This window comes from Henckelia pumila, chromosome 2 (genome assembly GCF_033568475.1).
Source record: "Henckelia pumila isolate YLH828 chromosome 2, ASM3356847v2, whole genome shotgun sequence".
Classification (NCBI taxonomy): Eukaryota; Viridiplantae; Streptophyta; class Magnoliopsida; order Lamiales; family Gesneriaceae; genus Henckelia; species Henckelia pumila.
The window spans coordinates 113,522,827-113,541,605 of NC_133121.1; the positions used below are offsets into that span (position 1 = coordinate 113,522,827).

Sequence of the window (18,779 nt, forward strand, 5' to 3'; positions counted from 1 at the left end):
CATTAAGTGATTATCTATTTTCTCTTATGAGTTTTTTTACTTAATTATTTGATGTTACATTGGTTTCTTTGATTTAAAAAGTATTTGACTAAGCTTATTGAAAACAACTTATAAGTTTCTAGAGCTTAAAAGCCGTTTTAGGAACTTATAAGCTGTCAGGTCTTATTTTAAAAAATAAGATGTTAAAGTGTTTGGATGAACTTATTTTTAACAACTTAAAGATGTTGATGTGTTTGGTACCATAAGATTTTTTTATTGTCAAAATTATCAAAAATAGTATAATATTATGAAAGTAATGTAAATAGTTATATATATAATAGTTCTATAATGTTATCATAAATTTTAAATATATCTAAAAAAATAAAACTATTTTGCATATGAAATTTTTAAGTAGTTCTTTTCTAGTGAATAATTTTAATTTTTATAATCTCGTACTTTCTATATTGTCTTAGTCGTTCCTTTAATCTCATTTTTAAATGACATAACCGTTGATTATCATTCTATATTACCATTAATTAATTCATATTTATTATTATAATTCCATCACTCCAACTCAATGAAGCGTAGGTGTGGACAAATGACTATCACTACCACCACAACTCAAAATTTGTCGAGATGAAATAGTGGGAGTGGATGGGTGTAATAGTATGTTGATCTGCTTTTGGATGAGAAGATTTGATTTAAGTCTAATATAACTCGATTCAATTATGTTAATTTAACTAAATTAATAAAGTATGAATCGAAATTCTCATTCTATCAATTGTGCTTTTGCTAACTTTCAACTTCTTGCGGATTTTGGTTTAACCTAATAACAAGTTTAGTGGTTTTATTTTGACATTAGTATGATAATTTAGTTAATTAAAAGAATTTTATTTGATAAATATTGATTGTTCATGTGTACTTTTTTTTTTTGGACCTAGTTTATGCGTACTTTTAAGTACACTGTAGTTTTGGTTTTGGTAAAATTCATTTTCCTGTTAATTTTATTTTTATTGTTTTTCCAATCTGATGAAAAAGTATTTTTGCGGATTTGATCGTAATCTCGTCGATTTAAAAGTGTGTCATACAAATAAATGAACACATATGATTTATGGTCATGATGTATTTTTATCAATTGTGCTTTGATCTATTTAAGTCGATAAATATTCATAAACATAATTTTATTCAAACAATTTAAATATTATCTAAATCTAATGATTACGTTTTCTTAAAAGGTTGACCCCGAAGGGGACCCCATTCCACATGAGTCAGAGGCCCATTGGCTCATGCGGAGGGTAAATCGAGGGATGTGCACGAGCGGCAGGGACCTAAAGGAGGGAGCACATGACCCAATCCCCAGAACATACCTCCCACAATATTTCAGCGGGAAATATGTTTCACACGAGGATCGAACCCGCAACGCTGGGGAATTTCTTTCCACGTCACCTCAGACCTTACCAACTCGCCTATGCCCCTGTAAACCTCATTATTACGTTTTCGGTTATTAGTAACCCACTTACATTGCACGTCATAGTTTTACCAAATTTATAACTTATATATCCAGAAGAACCATAATTACCCTCTTTTATCAATTTTTTAAAACAAAAAAAATTTACACATTATCTATACAAATTACAAAAATGTTTAATATGGTAGCACCATGAAATTTCAAGAAAAAAAAAATTCACCCATTATGCAAACAAAATAAAATTATTATAAAATAATAACAAATTTTTTCAATATAATATATAGGTAATAGTTTTATATAAAAATTAACTAAACTACGGAAATAATTATCATCATAAAACTAATAATACAAACACACAATGCATACAAGCGTGTGCAGTAAATTATGAAACGAGTAAAAAATAAATTATTTTTTATAGTTTGATCACTCAAGCTTAGAACCTAATGTCACATGAAGATGCTATTATATTCTTGCAAAATCCCTCGATATATACAGATTAAAATATATGTGAAGTGAAAGGTAGCATATATAGTTCAGTAAAATGAATTTACCCAATTATAAATCTATATCTATACTATTATCTATATCTATCTATACTATTCTTAAATCGCAAAAAATGATGCGTCAATTACAATTTCACGCTGAAAAAATTATTTCTTTGATCCTGTATGTTTGTTATTTTACGATTTCAGTCTTTTATATTTTAAAACTTTAGTTTTAATCCGCTATCTTTATTTTTTTTGGCAATTTTAGTCCCTTTTTCGACGTGACGCGGACGTGACACCAATTTAGTGATGATGTGGAGCTGACGTGTACAATACCACGTAAACATTTTCTAATAAAAAAAACCGAAATTGCCAACTAAACTGAAATGTGAAAACATAGAAAACCAAAATCGCAAAGTGACAAACATACACGACTAAGGTAGTGTTTGGGAGAGCTTTTAAGAAGCACTTCTCAGCTTTTCGTTAACAATATTTTACAAAATTTTAAATTTTTGTCAACGAAAAAGCTGAAAAATGCTTCTTACAAGCACTTTCAAACACTACCTAAATTTGCAATTTTCCCGATAAATTAATTTTTCAGATCAAATATTCTTTGAAACCGAATACAACCTCAATTAAAATTCACTCTGATAATAGCCAAGTAATGGAATATGAAGGCAAAAGTCATCCTCTCTTGATCTGTATTTATCATCGCCCCAATGAATTACCAAGACGACCACACAGTCTACTCCTACAGAGCCACTTCTTGTAACAAGTAGTTTTGGTACAAAATTGGTTTAGAACCGGACAACTATTCCTCAGCAACCGTGGCTTCGGTGTTACCCTTGTCATCAGTTACTTTGTCTTCCCTTTCGTTTTCTAAAGGCCCAGTTTCCGGTTTCACAGGACCAGGACCAGCTGACACCTTCACCATTGATGGTCGTAGGAGTCTCTCACCAAGTTGGAACCCCTTCCTGTATTCTTCAATGATAACATCTTCTTCATATTCCGAGGAATCCTCACGCATTATGGCTTCATGCAGCTTTGTCAAGAGAACAGGAGGTAGAAGTTATTACAGCAGAACAATATCTGGTGCGACTTTGTAATGAGAAAATGACAAGTAGCAGCAAATTAAAGCAAGATCTGGACACATGCTAAAGAACATGAGCAAATGAAGCCATAATGAACACGAGCAAATGGTCCTCATTGCCGCGGGTAGATAATAAGCATAAGGACAAACTAGAAATATTGGACAGGTAACCCCACCCACCAAACCCCAACGCGATAGAAGACCAACAAGGATCCCCAAACCCCACAACAAATATAGGATCATACTGGGAAGAAAATAGAAGAAATCTCGAATAAGATTTTGAGATGCCATACAACCTCTGCCCAGTAAACTCACCAAGTTGGCTCTAATCAGTTGAGAATTAGATTGACTTAAAATCATATCCAGGTCTTCAAATAACCTGAACAGACCTTATACAGCTTTTCAACGAGTTCATCTATTACTCGACTGAATTTTGAGCCAACATGGAAGTTTACCTGCATGGAGTCAATGGCAACATGGTAGTGGCAGTAACAATCAAGGTAAGCTGAAGAGTTTAATTATCGAAGACACAAATTCCCAACGAAAGACTGCTGATTTCACATAATTGCATTATTAGACAACTAAGCAAAATACAAACAAAACAATAGGAACTTAACGGATGGGGAAAAAAATTAATAGGAACTTACCGTGGGATCAAATGGTTTCCCCACAGTCTCCACAGGGACAACACCAAGGGATCCCATAATCTCAATAAACTGCTTATATATGCTCTGGTAACTGTTAACTATCTTCTCCTCCCCTTCAGTCTCGACTTTGATCTGGGCTTTAGCTCTCTCAAAATTATCCAAAACAGACAACAAACTTTCCATTACTTCTCCTTGCGCATTTTTCACCAATGAAATCCGTTCTCTCTCAGTTCTCTTACGGAAATTATCGAAATCAGCACTTATTCTAAGGATTCGATCCCTCTCATTCGATAATTCCTCAGATAAAGTTAAAACTTTTTTCTCGAGATCCATTTTCTCGTCTTCAATAGATTTGAGGAAAAATTCTACCTCGGCAGCTTTTGATTCATCGTTATTTAATAAAGCCTCTTTATACAAATTTAATGAAGATATGACAACAGAACTAGTTTCCTCTGCTGTATCTTCGCCTTCACCAGAAGCATCATCGGCAAAGGCACCATCTATAGTCCCCTGTACATCAAATTACAAAGATTATGCACAGTTTCAAAGCTTGATCAGAGAATCACAGCTTAACCATAATGCATATACACCAACTACAGTAAAACTTCTTGAATATAGGGATTCCTCATCAAACTATTAGATTTAGGTAGTAGATACACACGAGGAAACAAAGAAAAATTTTACATCATCTCCGCACATGCAAACACAAAGCAACAAACAAATTTTTTAAGAGTGTTCAATGGATATCCAAAAGTTATAGTTCTAGGGCAACAAACATTAGAACTTTTTTATTTTTAAAAAAACAAAACAAAACGAAAACAAAAAGAGAACCTCAAATTTTTTTAAACCAATGCAACTGCATTTTTGGTATACATTTGATCCCATTCCATAACTAAAGGACATCCAAATTCTCTATTTAGCAATTTCACAATCACAAAAGTTCTCTCGTCAGGCACGAAGTGTGTCGTGCCATTTATGCAACCTAGTAATTTAAGCCATTAGTTGGGAGCTAACGAATATACTGTGCATCAATCCTTGTTTCCCCCCGTGTTGTCCAACTTCTCGTCAGCTTAAGTAACTCAGTTCTATCTGCTTCATTTCCAGTAAACAGTGTGAAATGTCCATTCTACCATGTATTTCTTTTTCTTTCCGAGATATGACTAGCTAATGCTTAATAGCAACGGTAACTGAATTCAACAAAATGCAACCCGTTTCATTATCCAAACATTAGGCGTGTTAACTGAAACATTCAAGTCTACCATGAAAACCATTTTAACTCAAAAAAAAGAACCTGTAAAGTCTTCACGATAACACCGCATAATAATCACAGGTCTATGAACAATAAATAAAATTCAGACAAAATTCAAAGCTCCATTAAACTCAGTCCAACATTATCCGCAGGTAATACATGTAAAAGAAATCTTATCAATAGAACTACGACATCTCAACCACTTCAGAAGGGCAAGGGCAAAGAACAGACGATGAATGAGTTCCTTCAGAAGCTACCTCAAAATCGAGTTCGGACTCGGATTCAGAACCTTGCACCGGGTCTTCACCTTGAGTCTCGGTCTGAACCCCAACATTTTCTTCATTTGCAGCAAAGGAAGAGAATTTGTGACGCGAGTAGGTTGGCGATCGAGCACTTCTCCTGTCGTAGCCAGAAGGATGGATACGACACCATAGCCGAGGAATCCTACTCGTTGGAAACGACACTCGGGAGAAAGGGGAGGAGCTGCCGGCGCTAAGGCACGCCGCATGTGTGGTGAAAGTAGGCGGCGTGTTCAACACTGTGGATGCCATTACAGAACAGAACAGAGGATAATAAAATGAAATGAGGTTTGGTTTGGTGTGAAATTTGGGGGACTGGCTTCGTCTCTTGTTGGATCGGATCACATTTGGTAACAATAAGAAACTTCTGGGCTTTCAAATCTCATTCTTTTCTCACCATTATTTTATGATTTATTATATAAATTTTGTGAGTTTCCTCACAATCATCAAAATAAAACAAAATAATTAAATAATGTATGTCCATTAATTGAAGTTAATTTTTTTGACATAAAAATAATACAAATAATACATTCAAATCCGATTTAAAAAGTTTGATAAAATTGACAGTCCTATCAGAATTTTTGTGAATATAAAATATTTGTTAAATTAATAGATTTAAACCTAACAAAAAAAGTTTTCCAATTGTATCATTTTTAACATCACTCATATTATATATAAATAATTTAAATTTGTTGAAAATATATTATATTATATTAGAATTGTTGAAAATTGAGTTGTATTATTTTGAAAATTAGTGTGTGATGATGTAGATGATGATGATTTAATTTTTGGACTAATCTCCCATTGAGATCTATAAATAGGTCTCTCCATTTGTGTAAAAAAACACAATTTGAGAGAATAAATTTAAAGTGTGGAGTTTGAGAATATTTTGAGTTTTTGAGTTTTATAAATTTTACTTTTCACAACACGTTATCAGCACGATCGCTCGAAGGTTATCTATAATTTTTGACGCTCCAAAATACAAGAAGAAGTCAAAAATATTCAACAAGTAAGAATTTTTATTTTACTGTTTATATATTTTTATTGTGTATATATTAATATATAATATCATGTTATGAATTTTTTAAAAAACTTGTTATAAATCCTGGGAGGATGTTAAGACGGCATCCCACACTCCCGGTAAGGGATACGACAAGTATAAAAGTCTCTAAGGTTTTTAAACATTATAATCATATTTGTATAATGTCATGTTATTATATAAAAGGTTGTCTATGACACCGATCTTATAATAATGTGATATGATATACTATACCTGACTTTATACTAACTATATTGGTATAATTTCACAATATTATATAAAAGGCTGTCTACGACACCGATCTTATAATAATGTGATATGATATACATAATTATTTAATTATGATTATTATTATATGCATTGTATCATTATCACAAATTTTTATTCAACACATACTCGATTTTTCTTTACCCCTAACGGTCACAAACGGCTAGTTTTTGGCCTATAAATATTTTCACTTAAACTCATTTTCAATCACACCAAAATTCATTCTTCATCTCAAAACATTTTCTCCTCGGTTTTTTTTTTAAAAAGAAGAAGATGGAGTTTTTGGCTTTTCTAAAGATATTTTTCATAACAATTATGTGATTCATGCTCACGAGTTTTGTACTCACCAGCGATTTTCCAACACATGCTTTTTCTCTATTTGTACACTTACTTATACTCATCGTTTATCCATTATTTTTTATTGTCATATTAATGGAAATTAACTAATAAAATGCATTGTTATTTTTCTAGTACCACCATGTCAAACTTGGCAAAGCTTGAATTCGTTGCACTCGATATCACTGGAAAAAATTATATGTCATGGACTCTTGATGTTGAGATGCATCTTGAGTCATTGGGTCTAAGTGAAAGCATTAAAGAAAATAATATATCAACCTCACAAGATAAAGCAAAAACTATGATTTTCTTACGCCGACATCTTGATGAAGGGTTGAAATGTGAGTATCTCACAGAAAAAGACCCAATGACTTTATGAAAAGGGCTGAAAGAAAGATTTGAGCATATAAGGGAAGTGATACTCCCGACCGCCCGTGATGAATGAAATACGTTGAGATTCCAAGACTTTAAAAAAGTCAGTGATTATAATTCTGCGATGTATCGAATAGTCTCGCAATTAAAATTATGTGGACTTGAAGTCACAGAGATGAAAATGCTTGAGAAAATATTTTTCACTTTTCATGCATCGAATATAACTCTACAACAACAGTATAGAGTGCGTGGATTTTCGAGATATTCCGAACTAATCGCATGTCTTCTTGTGGCAGAAAAGAACAACGAATTGTTAGTAAGAAATCATCAATCCCGACCCATTAGATCAACGGCATTTCCTGAAGCAAATGTCGTAATGAAAAATGAAAACCAAAATCAAAGGAATAGACCAGATTTTGGTCGTGGACGAGGTCGAGGACGTGGGCGTGGACGTGGACGTAGAAATGACCGTGGTCGTGAATGCAGTCGTGGATATGAAAATAATCGAGATAGTTATTTCAGTAACTCATCTCAAAAGAGCGTCACACACCACCCACTAAAAAGGCAGCATGAAAACATGAGTGAAAATGAAAATCACTCAAAAAGAACCGAGAGTGTTTGTTATAGATGTGGCACTCCGGAACATTGGTCACGAACTTATCGAGCCCCCGAGCACCTTTGTAAGCTCTATAAAGAATCGATAAATGGGAAAGGAAAAGAGACCAATTTTGTTGAAAATAGTGACCATTTAATTGGTTCAACTAGTTTCAGTGCTGCAGATTTTTTGAATGATTTCGAAGACATTGATTAAAAGATTGGTGGGACTAGATTGTAACAAATTTGTATTTTTCATGCATTTTTGTATTATAAAGCATGTTATATTTTACATTTGTATTGTACTTAATTTTTTTTATTACATTATTGTGAAGTTTGATATGAAAAATGCTATGAGCAAACATGGAAATAATATCATGAAAATTTGCATACCGGATAGTGGTACAACGCACACTATTCTGTGAGATGAAAGATATTTCTTGGAACTAAAACCAACAAAAACAATGGTGAATACAATATCAGGTCCTGTAAACTTGATTGAAGGTTCTGGTAAAGCGAAATTTTTGTTACCTAATGGTACAAAATTTTTGATAAAATGATGCTTTATATTCACCACGATCGAAAAGAAATTTGTTGAGTTTTAATGATATATATTCTCATGGGTATGATACTGAGACAATGACTGATGGAAATCAGAAATATATGTGTCTTACCACATATAAGTCAGGAAAGAAATTTGTAGTTGAGAAACTACCAATGCTCCCTACTGGATTGCATTATACACATATAAGTCCAATTGAATCAAATATGGTGATGGATAATTCATCAATATTAACAAATTGGCATGATCGATTGGGACATCCTGGTTCAACAATGATGCGAAGAATTATTGAAAATACACATGGTCGTCCACTGAAAGACCAGAAGATCTTTCAGAATAATAAGTTTCAATGTAAAGCATGTTCACTTGGAAAACTTATTATAAGACCATCACCAGCTAAAATCCAAACTGAATCACCCATATTTCTTGAACGTATTCAGGGTGATATTTGTGGGCCAATTCATCCACCATGTAGACCATTTCGATACTTTATGATATTGATCGATGCCTCTAGCAGATGGTCACATGTATGCTTATTGTCAACTCGGAATGTGACATTTGCAAGATTGATGGCTCAAATAATAAAATTGCGAAATCAATTTTCCGATTATACAATCAAGAAAATAAGACTTGATAATGCTGGAGAATTTACATCCCAGACTTTCAATGATTATTGTATGTCAATGGGAATCACTGTTGAACATCCAGTAGCTCATGTTCATATGCAAAATGGATTAGCTGAATCATTGATTAAACGTCTACAACTGATTGCTAGACCAATGATTATGAAAACAAAACTCCCTATTTCTATATGGGGACATGCAATTTTACATGCTGCGGTATTAATTCGCATCAGACCAAGTGCATATCATAAATTCTCCCCATTGCAACTTGCATTTGGTAAAGAACCAAATATCTCTCATCTAAGAATTTTTGGATGTATGGTGTATGTGCCTATTGCACCACCTCAACGATCAAAAATGGGTCCTCAAAGAAAAATCGGTATTTATATCGGTTATGATAGTCCATCAATCATTCGATATCTTGAGCCTCAGACAGACGATGTGTTTACAGCACGCTTTGCTGATTGTCATTTTAATGAAGAAATATTCCCAGTGTTAGGGAAGAAAAGAAACACATCGAAAAAGAAATCACATGGTATGTACCATCATTATTACATTTGGATCCAAGGACCAAACAATGTGAAAAAGATGTACAGCAAATTGTACATTTGCAAAGAATAGCAAATCAAATGCCAGATGTATTTGCAGACACAAAAGGGGTGAAAAAATCATATATACATGTTGTAAATGCCCCAGCTCGAATTGAAATTCCAAAGAAACAGATTGAAGACACTCATGATGTCATTAAACGCCTGAAGCGTGGAAGGCCAGTCGGTTCCAAGGATAAAAATCCTCGAAAAAGAAAAGGCATAGAGAAGCACGATGATCATAAAATAGAAAATGGTGTTCCAGAAGAAACACCTGATGATGAAAATGTTCTGTCAGAACCGCAAACTGACGAGAATCGTGAAATATCTATCAATTATATTAATACTGGAAAAATATGGAACCGAAAAGACATAAAAGATATTGATGAGATATTTTCTTATAATGTGGCTTGTGACATCATAAATGAAAATGAGGATCATGAACCAAAATCTTTTGGTGAATGTAAAACTCGTCATGATTGGGCCAAATGGAAAGATGTCATCCAGGTTGAATTGGATTCGCTGAATAAACGTAATGTTTTTGGACCTATAGTCCTCACACCTGAAGGTGTAAAACCTGTTGGATACAAATGGGTTTTTATTCGAAAGCGAAATGAGAAAAATGAAATAGTCAGATATAAAGCTAGACTTGTTGCACAAGGTTTTTCTCAAAGACCTGGAATTGATTATGAAGAAACGTATTATCCTGTTATGGATGCAATTACGTTTCGATATTTGATTAGTTTGGCAGTGTCTGAAAATTTGGAAATGTGTCTTATGGATGTTGTTACAGCTTACTTATACGGATCACTTGATAGTGATATATACATGAAAATTCCTGAAGGATTTAAGATGCCTGAAGCACAAAGTTCAAAACCCAGAGAATTTTATTCTGTAAAATTGCAAAAATCATTATATGGGTTGAAGCAATCAGGCCGAATGTGGTATAATCGGCTAAGTGATCACTTGATGAAAAGGGATATGTAAATGATCCAATATGCCCTTGTGTTTTCAGCAAGAAAACAACATTCGGATGTGTAATTATTGCTGTATATGTTGATGATTTAAACATCATTGGAACGAATAAAGAAATTCAAGAAGTTATGATGTACTTGAAAGAAGAATTTGAAATGAAGGATCTTGGAAAAACCAAGTACTGTCTGGGTTTGCAAATCGAACAAAAAGAATGTGAAATTTTTGTTCACCAGGCAAATTATACAGAAAAGATCCTTAAACGTTTTAATATGGATAAATCAAATCCATTAAGTACTCCAATGGTTGTAAGATCATTAAACATAAAAAAGGATCCATTCCGTCCATGTGAGGATGATGAAGTTATTCTTGGTCCAGAAGTACCATATCTAAGTGCCATTGGTGCCCTTATGTATCTTGCAAATTGCACTAGACCTGATATATCTTTTGCTGTAAATTTATTGGCAAGATTCAGTTCATATCCAACAAAGAGGCACTGGAACGGAATTAAACATATATTTCGTTATCTACGAGGAACGACAGATTTGGGACTTTTGTACTCAAAAGACACCAATCAAAGTATCATTGGTTATGCTGATGCTGGATATTTATCTGATCCACATAAGGCACGTTCCCAAACCGGATATGTATTTACTCGTGGAGGCACTGCAATTTCTTGGCGTTCACAGAAATAAACACTCGTAACAACTTCATCAAATCACGCCGAGATTATTGCATTACATGAAGCAAGTCGTGAATGTGTGTGGTTAAAATCAATCACACAACATATCCAAACTTCTTGTGGATTATCAGTAGACAAGAAGCCTGTGACGTTGTATGAAGACAATGTTGCATGTATTTCTCAAATGAAAGAAGGATACATCAAAAGTGACAGAACCAAACATATCCCCCAAAGTTCTTTGCCTACACTCAAGAGCTTGAGAAGAATAAAGATATTGATATATGTTACATTCAATCAAGTGAGAACTCATCAGATCTCTTCACAAAGGCACTTCCCACGACGATATTCAGAAAGCATATATACAACATTGAGATGCGCAATCTACGGAATATGTAAAAAATCACTCATATTAACATGAGGGGGAGTTTACGTGGCTGCACTCTTTTTTTCTTGCTATGGTTTTTATCCCACTGGGTTTTTCCTAGTAAGGTTTTTAACGAGGCAGCATAAAACACGTAATAAAGACAATCATCATATGACGATCATCATCACAAGGGGGAGTGTTGAAAATATATTATATTATATTAGAATTATTGAAAATTGAGTTGTATTATTTTGAAAATTAGTGTGTGATGATGTAGATGATAATGATTTAATTTTTGGACTAATCTCCCATTGAGATCTATAAATAGGTCTCTCCATTTGTGTAGAAAAACACAATTTGAGAGAATACATTTAAAGTGTGGAGTTTGAGAATATTTTGAATTTTTGAGTTTTATAAATTTTACTTTTCACAACAAAATTAATTATGTCACCCCCTTGTTATTATATTTTTTTTTTACAATTGCATTGGCTTTTCATTTTAGTTCTTAGCTTCCAAAATAGTGAAATTCCACACAAAAAAAAGTTTGGGCCAATTTCCGCAAGTAACGAAAAAGCCCAGGGTATAACTATAATTTACGGTTTGAAAACATTGCTATTTGCTAATGCCAGAATAGCACCGGTCCTTCCAAATCAACTCACAATCCCTAAAGCGCATGGAACAATTCAAGATAGAGTATCTCTGGCATTAGCACTTTCTAACGGCAATAATTGTACAATGATTATCATCATTAACAAAATTGAAACTGAGAGAGAGAGAGAGAGAGAGGCTGATTCGGAGTCCGTTCTCTCAATCCCATTCAAAAGATTGAGCTAAACTCTTAATAATTCTGATAATTCCTCTCTCTCCCTTATTTAATAGCTTTGGGGTTTCGAATTTTATGGTTTTTCCCTCTTATTTTGTGTATATATATTGATTCGGGGAACAGTACTGTGGTTTCGAATTCTTCGTTTTGAGTTGCGGGTTGGAGATTTTGAAAATGAGTACCAAAAGAGAAGAGGAAAAGAATGAAAAGATTATCAGGGGTCTGATGAAGCTCCCTCCGAATCGCCGATGCATTAATTGTAACAGCTTGGTAATTGTTTTTATTTTTTTATATTTAAATAGACCCCTTCTGGTTCTCTTTGGTTTGAATTTTATCATTTTCTACAAGTTATTTTATACAGGATTATTACTCGGGTTAAGGTAGTGAGGCCTCTAGGTGGTTTCAGAGAACAAAAAATGGCATGATTTTAAGTTGTTTCGAAATTTAAAATAGAGCAAATTCTTGTATTTTCTTAATCGTATAAATTTTTTAATTGGTGAGTTGAAGTGATTTCTGGTTTACTGCAATGAAAATCTTCAAAAATCTGATTTGCTTATTATTTGAGAATTTTAGCCTCAATAAAAGTGTCGATGTGTTCAGGTTTGTATCTCAAGTTTATTTTCTGGGTGCAGGGCCCTCAATATGTGTGCACAAACTTCTGGACGTTTGTTTGTACGACATGCAGTGGAATACAGTGAGTATAATCTGTTATAAAGAATTCAACTTTCTTCATTACCTCGCACAATCTTTTATTTTTTGATCAAGTAAAGCACCACATTGATTATAACTGGATTTTTAAGTGAGATATTCTCAACATGACTTGGTGTTTCTCAGCATTCAAGCTGTCGTTGATATGAAGGAGTGAAAGTGTTGGAGATATATTTGCTCGAATTTGACAATTTTCCCCTATCAAATTGATCTCTTTTGTGTTTCAAATCTATACCCAAACAGAGTTTCATTTCTTCGTCTCGATATTCTGGCACATTTGGAGTATAGAGACGTTTTTTAAGGGGATTTAGCAAGGTAATTACTGACGAAATGTTGCTAGACAGAAGTCAGTGATTAAATTGTAGAAAATTATGTCGAAGGCATCAAATATTTAAATGTTGATGATGGCATTAGTTGAGCACCAAAAAACATTGTTAATAATTCAATGTTTGATTCTATGTCGTCGGAGACCTGTCCTTCACAGATCTTTAGAATGCACGTGTGATTCTCTGTCTTCAGAGACCTGTCCTTTACAGATTTTTAGGAAGCACGTGTCCAGTTATGTCATGCTTACATGTGTATCCTTTATGTAGAATTCATTGTAAGTCGGTCATCACCTCATGAGTTTGATCAATCCAGTGCACAATTCTTATTTTTGTCAATATTTGGTGATAGATTCAATCTTTCATTATTTCTAGATATTGAGTACGAAAAATTTCACCATGTTTATGTTGCAGTCGTGAGTTTACTCATCGTGTCAAGTCTGTTTCAATGGCTAAGTTTACTTCTCAAGAAGTGGAGGCTCTTCAAAATGGTGGTAATCAGGTATAAACATTTTCCTGATTGTTGCTCACAGACTCTTTTCTTATTTGGTAACTCGAGATATCAATGATCCAGCGTGCAAGGGAATTGTTTCTGAAGGCATGGGATCCACAGAGGCAGAGACTTCCAGATAATAGGTTCTATTTTTTACCGTGTTTCATGATAAAGGAACTGGTGATTCAAGTAACTGACATTTAATCATTTTTCTTTCTTGTAGCAATGTTGATAAAGTTCGTGAGTTTATTAAGAATGTTTACGTGCAAAAAAAGTATACTCTGGAAAAGCCATCTGATAGGCCTCCTAAAGATCCACAAGTAATATCTCTTGAGTTGAAAATTATTCTTAAGAATTTTGGACTAAGACTTGTTAGCGAGGCTGCTAATATTATTTTGTTCACGGTAAATTTCACTGACATTGAATGGAAACTCATGATGATATGTCCTGTCTTTTCAGAGTTTAAGAAGTCATGAAGAGGACACAAGGCGTGCAAGTTCGTATCATTCTTATTCCCAAAGTCCACCATATGATTTCCAGTATGAAGAACGGCGCTATGGGAAACATGCACCTGCACTAACTCGAAAGCCCGGTTCAGATCGAGGCCTTTATGAGGGAAAACTCTCTGGTTTCCTGAGTCCTAGTCGTTTTAGCGATCACACAAACGATGACAGGTTTGCAAATGAAGGTTCTAATCCCAGAGCTTCTGACTATTCTATTTCTAGTGGAGGTGATCCACTCAGATCTGATGCATTATCACCAAGATCTCAGAGAGAAACTGAGAGTCCAAGTGGTGAACTCTCAAGAGAAATCCCAAAGCATCATGCAGCTCTACCTAATTCAGATGCTACTAGCAGAAATGCTGGAGGAAGACCATTGCATCCACAGGTTGTGTTTCTACAATACCAAGTGATAACTTTGAAATAGAAGTATTTTATGCCTTGGTGCGTTGCTAATTGCTTTATTGTTGATTTTGGATGTATTTTCACAAATACGTGTCCATTATCCTTTAAAGGCGCAAAAGCTCAATATTTGTTTCTTAAAGTGTGACGTACTTTTAGGCTGACGAGTTACTCTATTTTATTTTCCGTTATTATATTACTCTATGGCTATGGTTTTGTGTTGCATTCTGTGGTAGACTCCTACTCGCACTGCCTGATTGGACAATATTCTTTTATACAGAGGACAGTATCTTTGGGAAGCGTTGGGTCATATGATAGCAATTCCATGTCTTTCAAATCAGGCACTTCCTTAGGCTCGCCGGAAGTTGCTTTTGAATCCGAAAAAGTTGAAATATTCCGTGACAATACTTCAATCTCCCCTCATCCATTGCAATCTTCCGTGTCTGGAAACTTCAACAATGTGGACCTTTTTGGTGCTCCCTTTGCACCGCAGGTTGTTGCTCCTCCAACCCCAACTGTCAGTGACTCTCAAAAGCAAGAGTCATCATCAGCTCAATATACAGATATCTTCCAACAGTTTCCTGCTTCAGTTCCAATAGTGGATGAGCCAAAACCATTGCAAACCCTTCAGCCATCAGCAAGAGACTTATTTGCTCTGCCGCCTGAGCAACAATCAGCTCCATCTTTCAATTCAAAGGCTTTTGATGTGGTAATGCCAACTAATGAAGGATGGGCGACATTTGATAGACCTCAGAACATACTGCCTGTGAGTACAGGAAATTCTGCCGCTTCTGCATTGCCACCTTCTGATGGAAAACTTCGAGAAGGCCTCAACCCTTTTTCACTTGTTCAGAATTCTTCTGTTCAAGCATTTGTCAGTCATGAACCTTTGGTAGTGGGACCTACTTTTTGGTCAGAAGGTCTGCAAAATGCTCAAGGAAACCCAAATAAAACTCATGTAAGCACTGTCCTATTTTGTCTAGTGTTAAGGTAATGAACAGATTACAGCCGTTGGATGCTTTAGGGGTTAGTTGTCGCAATATGAATGGCATATATAAAACAACTTTGGACTGATTATAATTTTAGAAATTGCAGCCATGGAATGCATTTGAAGATCCTGCCAGACTTCTGTCATTCCACAACATGCCAAAAAGTAGCGAACATGCTGCAGGCAATCATGCTTTGGACATTGATAAATCCCTCGGCTTTGGTGTATATGAGGTTGTTAATACCCCTTGTGAATCTGATATTTGTGTATTTTGAACTTATTTGAAATTTTCTATAATTGCAGGCTTTGGATAATAACAGTGGAAATGTTGGGACTTTGGATGGCAGCGAACCTCCATCCTCTAGCTTATCATCACAGTTTCATAATATGGCATTGCATGATTCCTGCATCGTTCCTCCAGTGGTTTGCTCCTTCCATTTTACTTGAGCTTGATGATATTTCATAACCACCTTGATCCCATCGATATATTGAATTCTCATGATATAATTTGTTTTGCTGGTAGGTTGCTGGAGTGCATCCACTTGCAACTGATCCGAAACCTACCAATCCATTTGATCTTCCATATGATTCTGAAGTCGAATCTGGCAATACGGTATGTCTGGCCATGTTGTGGTCTATATATTTGATTCAGTAGGTTGGGTCACCAATTCACCATGGATGCCTCAGTTGTTTGAGTTCTGATTGTATGTCATTCCAAACAGAAACAAGTTATTCTTTTTGCATTTATTCCTATCTAGTTGCAAGCAATCTTAAGAAACTTGCACACCTAAGTTTGTGTTCCAAGTGACTTGTTTTGCTGGAGTTAAAATAGCTAGTAACTATGTAAAATAGCTAGTGACTTCGAAGTGCACGACTTCCATGAAGCCAAAAAAAAAAAGACTTTTTTCAAAAAAAGAAATTCTAATGAATGTGTTGCCTTTTGAAGTGCAATTTCTCCTCTATTTACCATAATAAAAGAGCACAGAAAAGCCCAACAGCACGTCGCCTTTCCCCCCATAGCCCGTGCCCTTGTGGCTCCTTGGCCCCTTGGTTTTTGCCCTTGCATTTTAATATTTGATATTGATATTTGAAAGATGAAGATGATTTCAATATTAGATAATAATTTTTTTTCAAAAAATTGAATTTATTTCTATTTTTATTTTTTAGAATATTTATTTATTGTGCTTAAAGCCCCAAGACACATGAGTGCATTAATGTGCCTTGCGCTTTTGGCAACGGTGGATCACTCCATCCTTTCAGTCTTCCGGATTTAGTTGTGTTTTCAATCATTTGTCATTTCCACAATTGTTAATGTATTGTCGTAGTAAAATAATAACAAGAATCGCTAGTAAAATTGTCACGGACTCGAAGAAATGCCATGCTTCTTTTCTCCCAATGCGTACATATATTTTATTATGCCAAATATTTTGCTGGGTGTAGTTCTGGTTATGACGCTGTGTGCTTGGTTGCAGTTTTGGGGAATGGGCTGTTTGCCGGCTGCGATGCCAAATGACCCGATGCCAACCTCCTATGTTGGTGGTGTGAGTACATCCTGGCTTCCCCAAAATTCAGGTGCATCCTTATTCCTTTGTCCCTGGTGGAGTTACATTTGATTCTCCAAGTGGAAATACATTTCTGTTTGACTGTCATCTATTTGAGGAAAATTGATAATTGTCCCACTATCCATCTCACCTAACTATGTCTTTTCCACTTCTTGCAGGGTCTTTGGGATTTATGGCAGGTCAAACGCCAAGCATTCAAATATCGTAAGTCTTATTTACGTCTCTCCCTTTGCTTTTTTTTTTTTTTTTTTCTCATGACTAATTTCTATTTGGTGTGTAATGTTCAGTTTTATGTTCTGTTTGTGGTTGTGGTTGTGGTTGTGGTTGTGGTTCAGAGCTGTCTGCTAATACGAATTTTGCCAGGATACAAAATTGTGTGTCAATAGCTGCAATTATATTTTAAATCTTAGTCCGCTAATTTTTTTTTCCTATTCAGAATAATCGAATCCGATATCTTTTTTAAGGAGCTTGGGCGGGCTTCAGGTGTACTAGTTAATATTTAGGTAGAAAATAAGATTGTGTTGAGTGATTTGATCTGTAAAAAAGTTGTGCAGTTAAGCAAGAGATGTGCATTTGTGTGCATACATATGAACTTATGTCACCTTTCAGCTATTGTTTCTGCACTTAACTCAGGTTAAAGATGGCTGGGCTTTCCTTTTGTATTTTCCTTTGTTTCCTTCGTCAGCTTTATTCGATCAATGAATATAACTCACATGTTTCATTTTTGATCGGGAATCCATTTGTTTCTTATGGTATTTGATGAGATTATAAAAGAAATTTAAATTGACTATGAAATGTAGTTTACTTGTTTGAATAAAAAAAATGTAAAATGAGCTAGAAAACATGGTTTCTCAATCAGTCAACCTCACGTACTTCCTGTTAAAGGTGAAGTGTGTACTTATGCAATGCAGCTATTGAAGGAATGCGGTATTTAGTAATTATGGAGTGAATGTAGTGCCAGTTATGATTTTGGTTGCTATTCTTGTAGGAATGTCCCCGCTCAAGGCCATGTAGCATCTATTGGAGGCAATCCTTTTGCATAGCACCCAACTTTATATTTCAGTTGATATAGCTATTATTGGATCTTTTCTAGCCGTTTGTTATTTCCGTAGATTGTAAAACTTTCCTTTGTTCTCTATTTTTTTTGTATTCGTTGATAAATAATATAAAGCATTGTGATGTTGTGCCTCGTTTTGCCTGTTCGATGGAAGACCATCTGACTGGCCTCAGGAATTTGACTGTAAATGGAGATACCGCTGAAAGAGGATTCGGGATTTATATTTATTTGTAGCCAAACTAGTTTGTCTGTACGGTGAATTATTTATAATTAATACATGTATCTGTGGTTCGGCGTCTTGTTCTTAT

The 18,779-nt window shown here is 34.7% G+C and overlaps 2 protein-coding genes across 5 annotated transcripts; one reads left to right on the plus strand and one right to left on the minus strand.

The window, feature by feature from the left end:
- Positions 1 to 2,517: 2,517 nt before the first annotated feature.
- On the minus strand, positions 2,518 to 5,545 carry LOC140883632 (uncharacterized). Of its 2 annotated transcripts, XM_073290179.1 has the most exons (4): positions 5,176 to 5,545; positions 3,670 to 4,179; positions 3,338 to 3,477; positions 2,843 to 2,974 (listed from the first exon to the last, which is right to left on the minus strand). In XM_073290179.1, the coding sequence occupies exons 1-3, from the start codon at positions 5,467 to 5,469 to the stop codon at positions 3,379 to 3,381; spliced, it is 903 nt and encodes a 300-aa protein (XP_073146280.1). In that variant the 5' UTR covers positions 5,470 to 5,545; the 3' UTR covers positions 2,843 to 2,974; positions 3,338 to 3,378. The 2 variants fall into 2 exon arrangements, with proteins under 2 accessions (XP_073146279.1, XP_073146280.1); XM_073290178.1 differs by lacking the exon at positions 3,338 to 3,477 and having other exon boundaries at positions 2,518 to 2,974.
- A 6,826-nt stretch (positions 5,546 to 12,371) lies between these two features.
- LOC140880491 (probable ADP-ribosylation factor GTPase-activating protein AGD14) lies at positions 12,372 to 18,778 on the plus strand. Of its 3 annotated transcripts, none has more exons than XM_073284985.1 (13): positions 12,372 to 12,708; positions 13,071 to 13,132; positions 13,884 to 13,971; positions 14,044 to 14,105; positions 14,186 to 14,282; positions 14,422 to 14,850; positions 15,145 to 15,822; positions 15,951 to 16,085; positions 16,156 to 16,275; positions 16,376 to 16,465; positions 17,325 to 17,424; positions 17,573 to 17,618; positions 18,403 to 18,778. In XM_073284985.1, the coding sequence occupies exons 1-13, from the start codon at positions 12,613 to 12,615 to the stop codon at positions 18,455 to 18,457; spliced, it is 2,058 nt and encodes a 685-aa protein (XP_073141086.1). In that variant the 5' UTR covers positions 12,372 to 12,612; the 3' UTR covers positions 18,458 to 18,778. The 3 variants fall into 3 exon arrangements, with proteins under 3 accessions (XP_073141086.1, XP_073141087.1, XP_073141088.1); XM_073284986.1 differs by having other exon boundaries at positions 16,156 to 16,272; XM_073284987.1 differs by having other exon boundaries at positions 15,960 to 16,085.
- The last annotated feature ends 1 nt before the right edge of the window (position 18,779 follows it).

Coding starts and splice junctions, on each gene's coding strand:
- LOC140883632 (XM_073290178.1), bottom strand. CDS start 5,469: ATGGCATCCACAGTGTTGAACACGCCGCCTACTTTCACCACACATGCG. Junction 4,180..5,175: donor AGTCCGAACTCGATTTTGAG/GTAGCTTCTGAA, acceptor TTTGATGTACAG/GGGACTATAGATGGTGCCTT. Junction 2,975..3,669: donor GGAAACCATTTGATCCCACG/GTAAGTTCCTAT, acceptor CTCTTGACAAAG/CTGCATGAAGCCATAATGCG.
- LOC140880491 (XM_073284985.1), top strand. CDS start 12,613: ATGAGTACCAAAAGAGAAGAGGAAAAGAATGAAAAGATTATCAGGGGT. Junction 14,106..14,185: donor CAGAGACTTCCAGATAATAG/GTTCTATTTTTT, acceptor TCTTTCTTGTAG/CAATGTTGATAAAGTTCGTG. Junction 16,466..17,324: donor AAGTCGAATCTGGCAATACG/GTATGTCTGGCC, acceptor GCTTGGTTGCAG/TTTTGGGGAATGGGCTGTTT.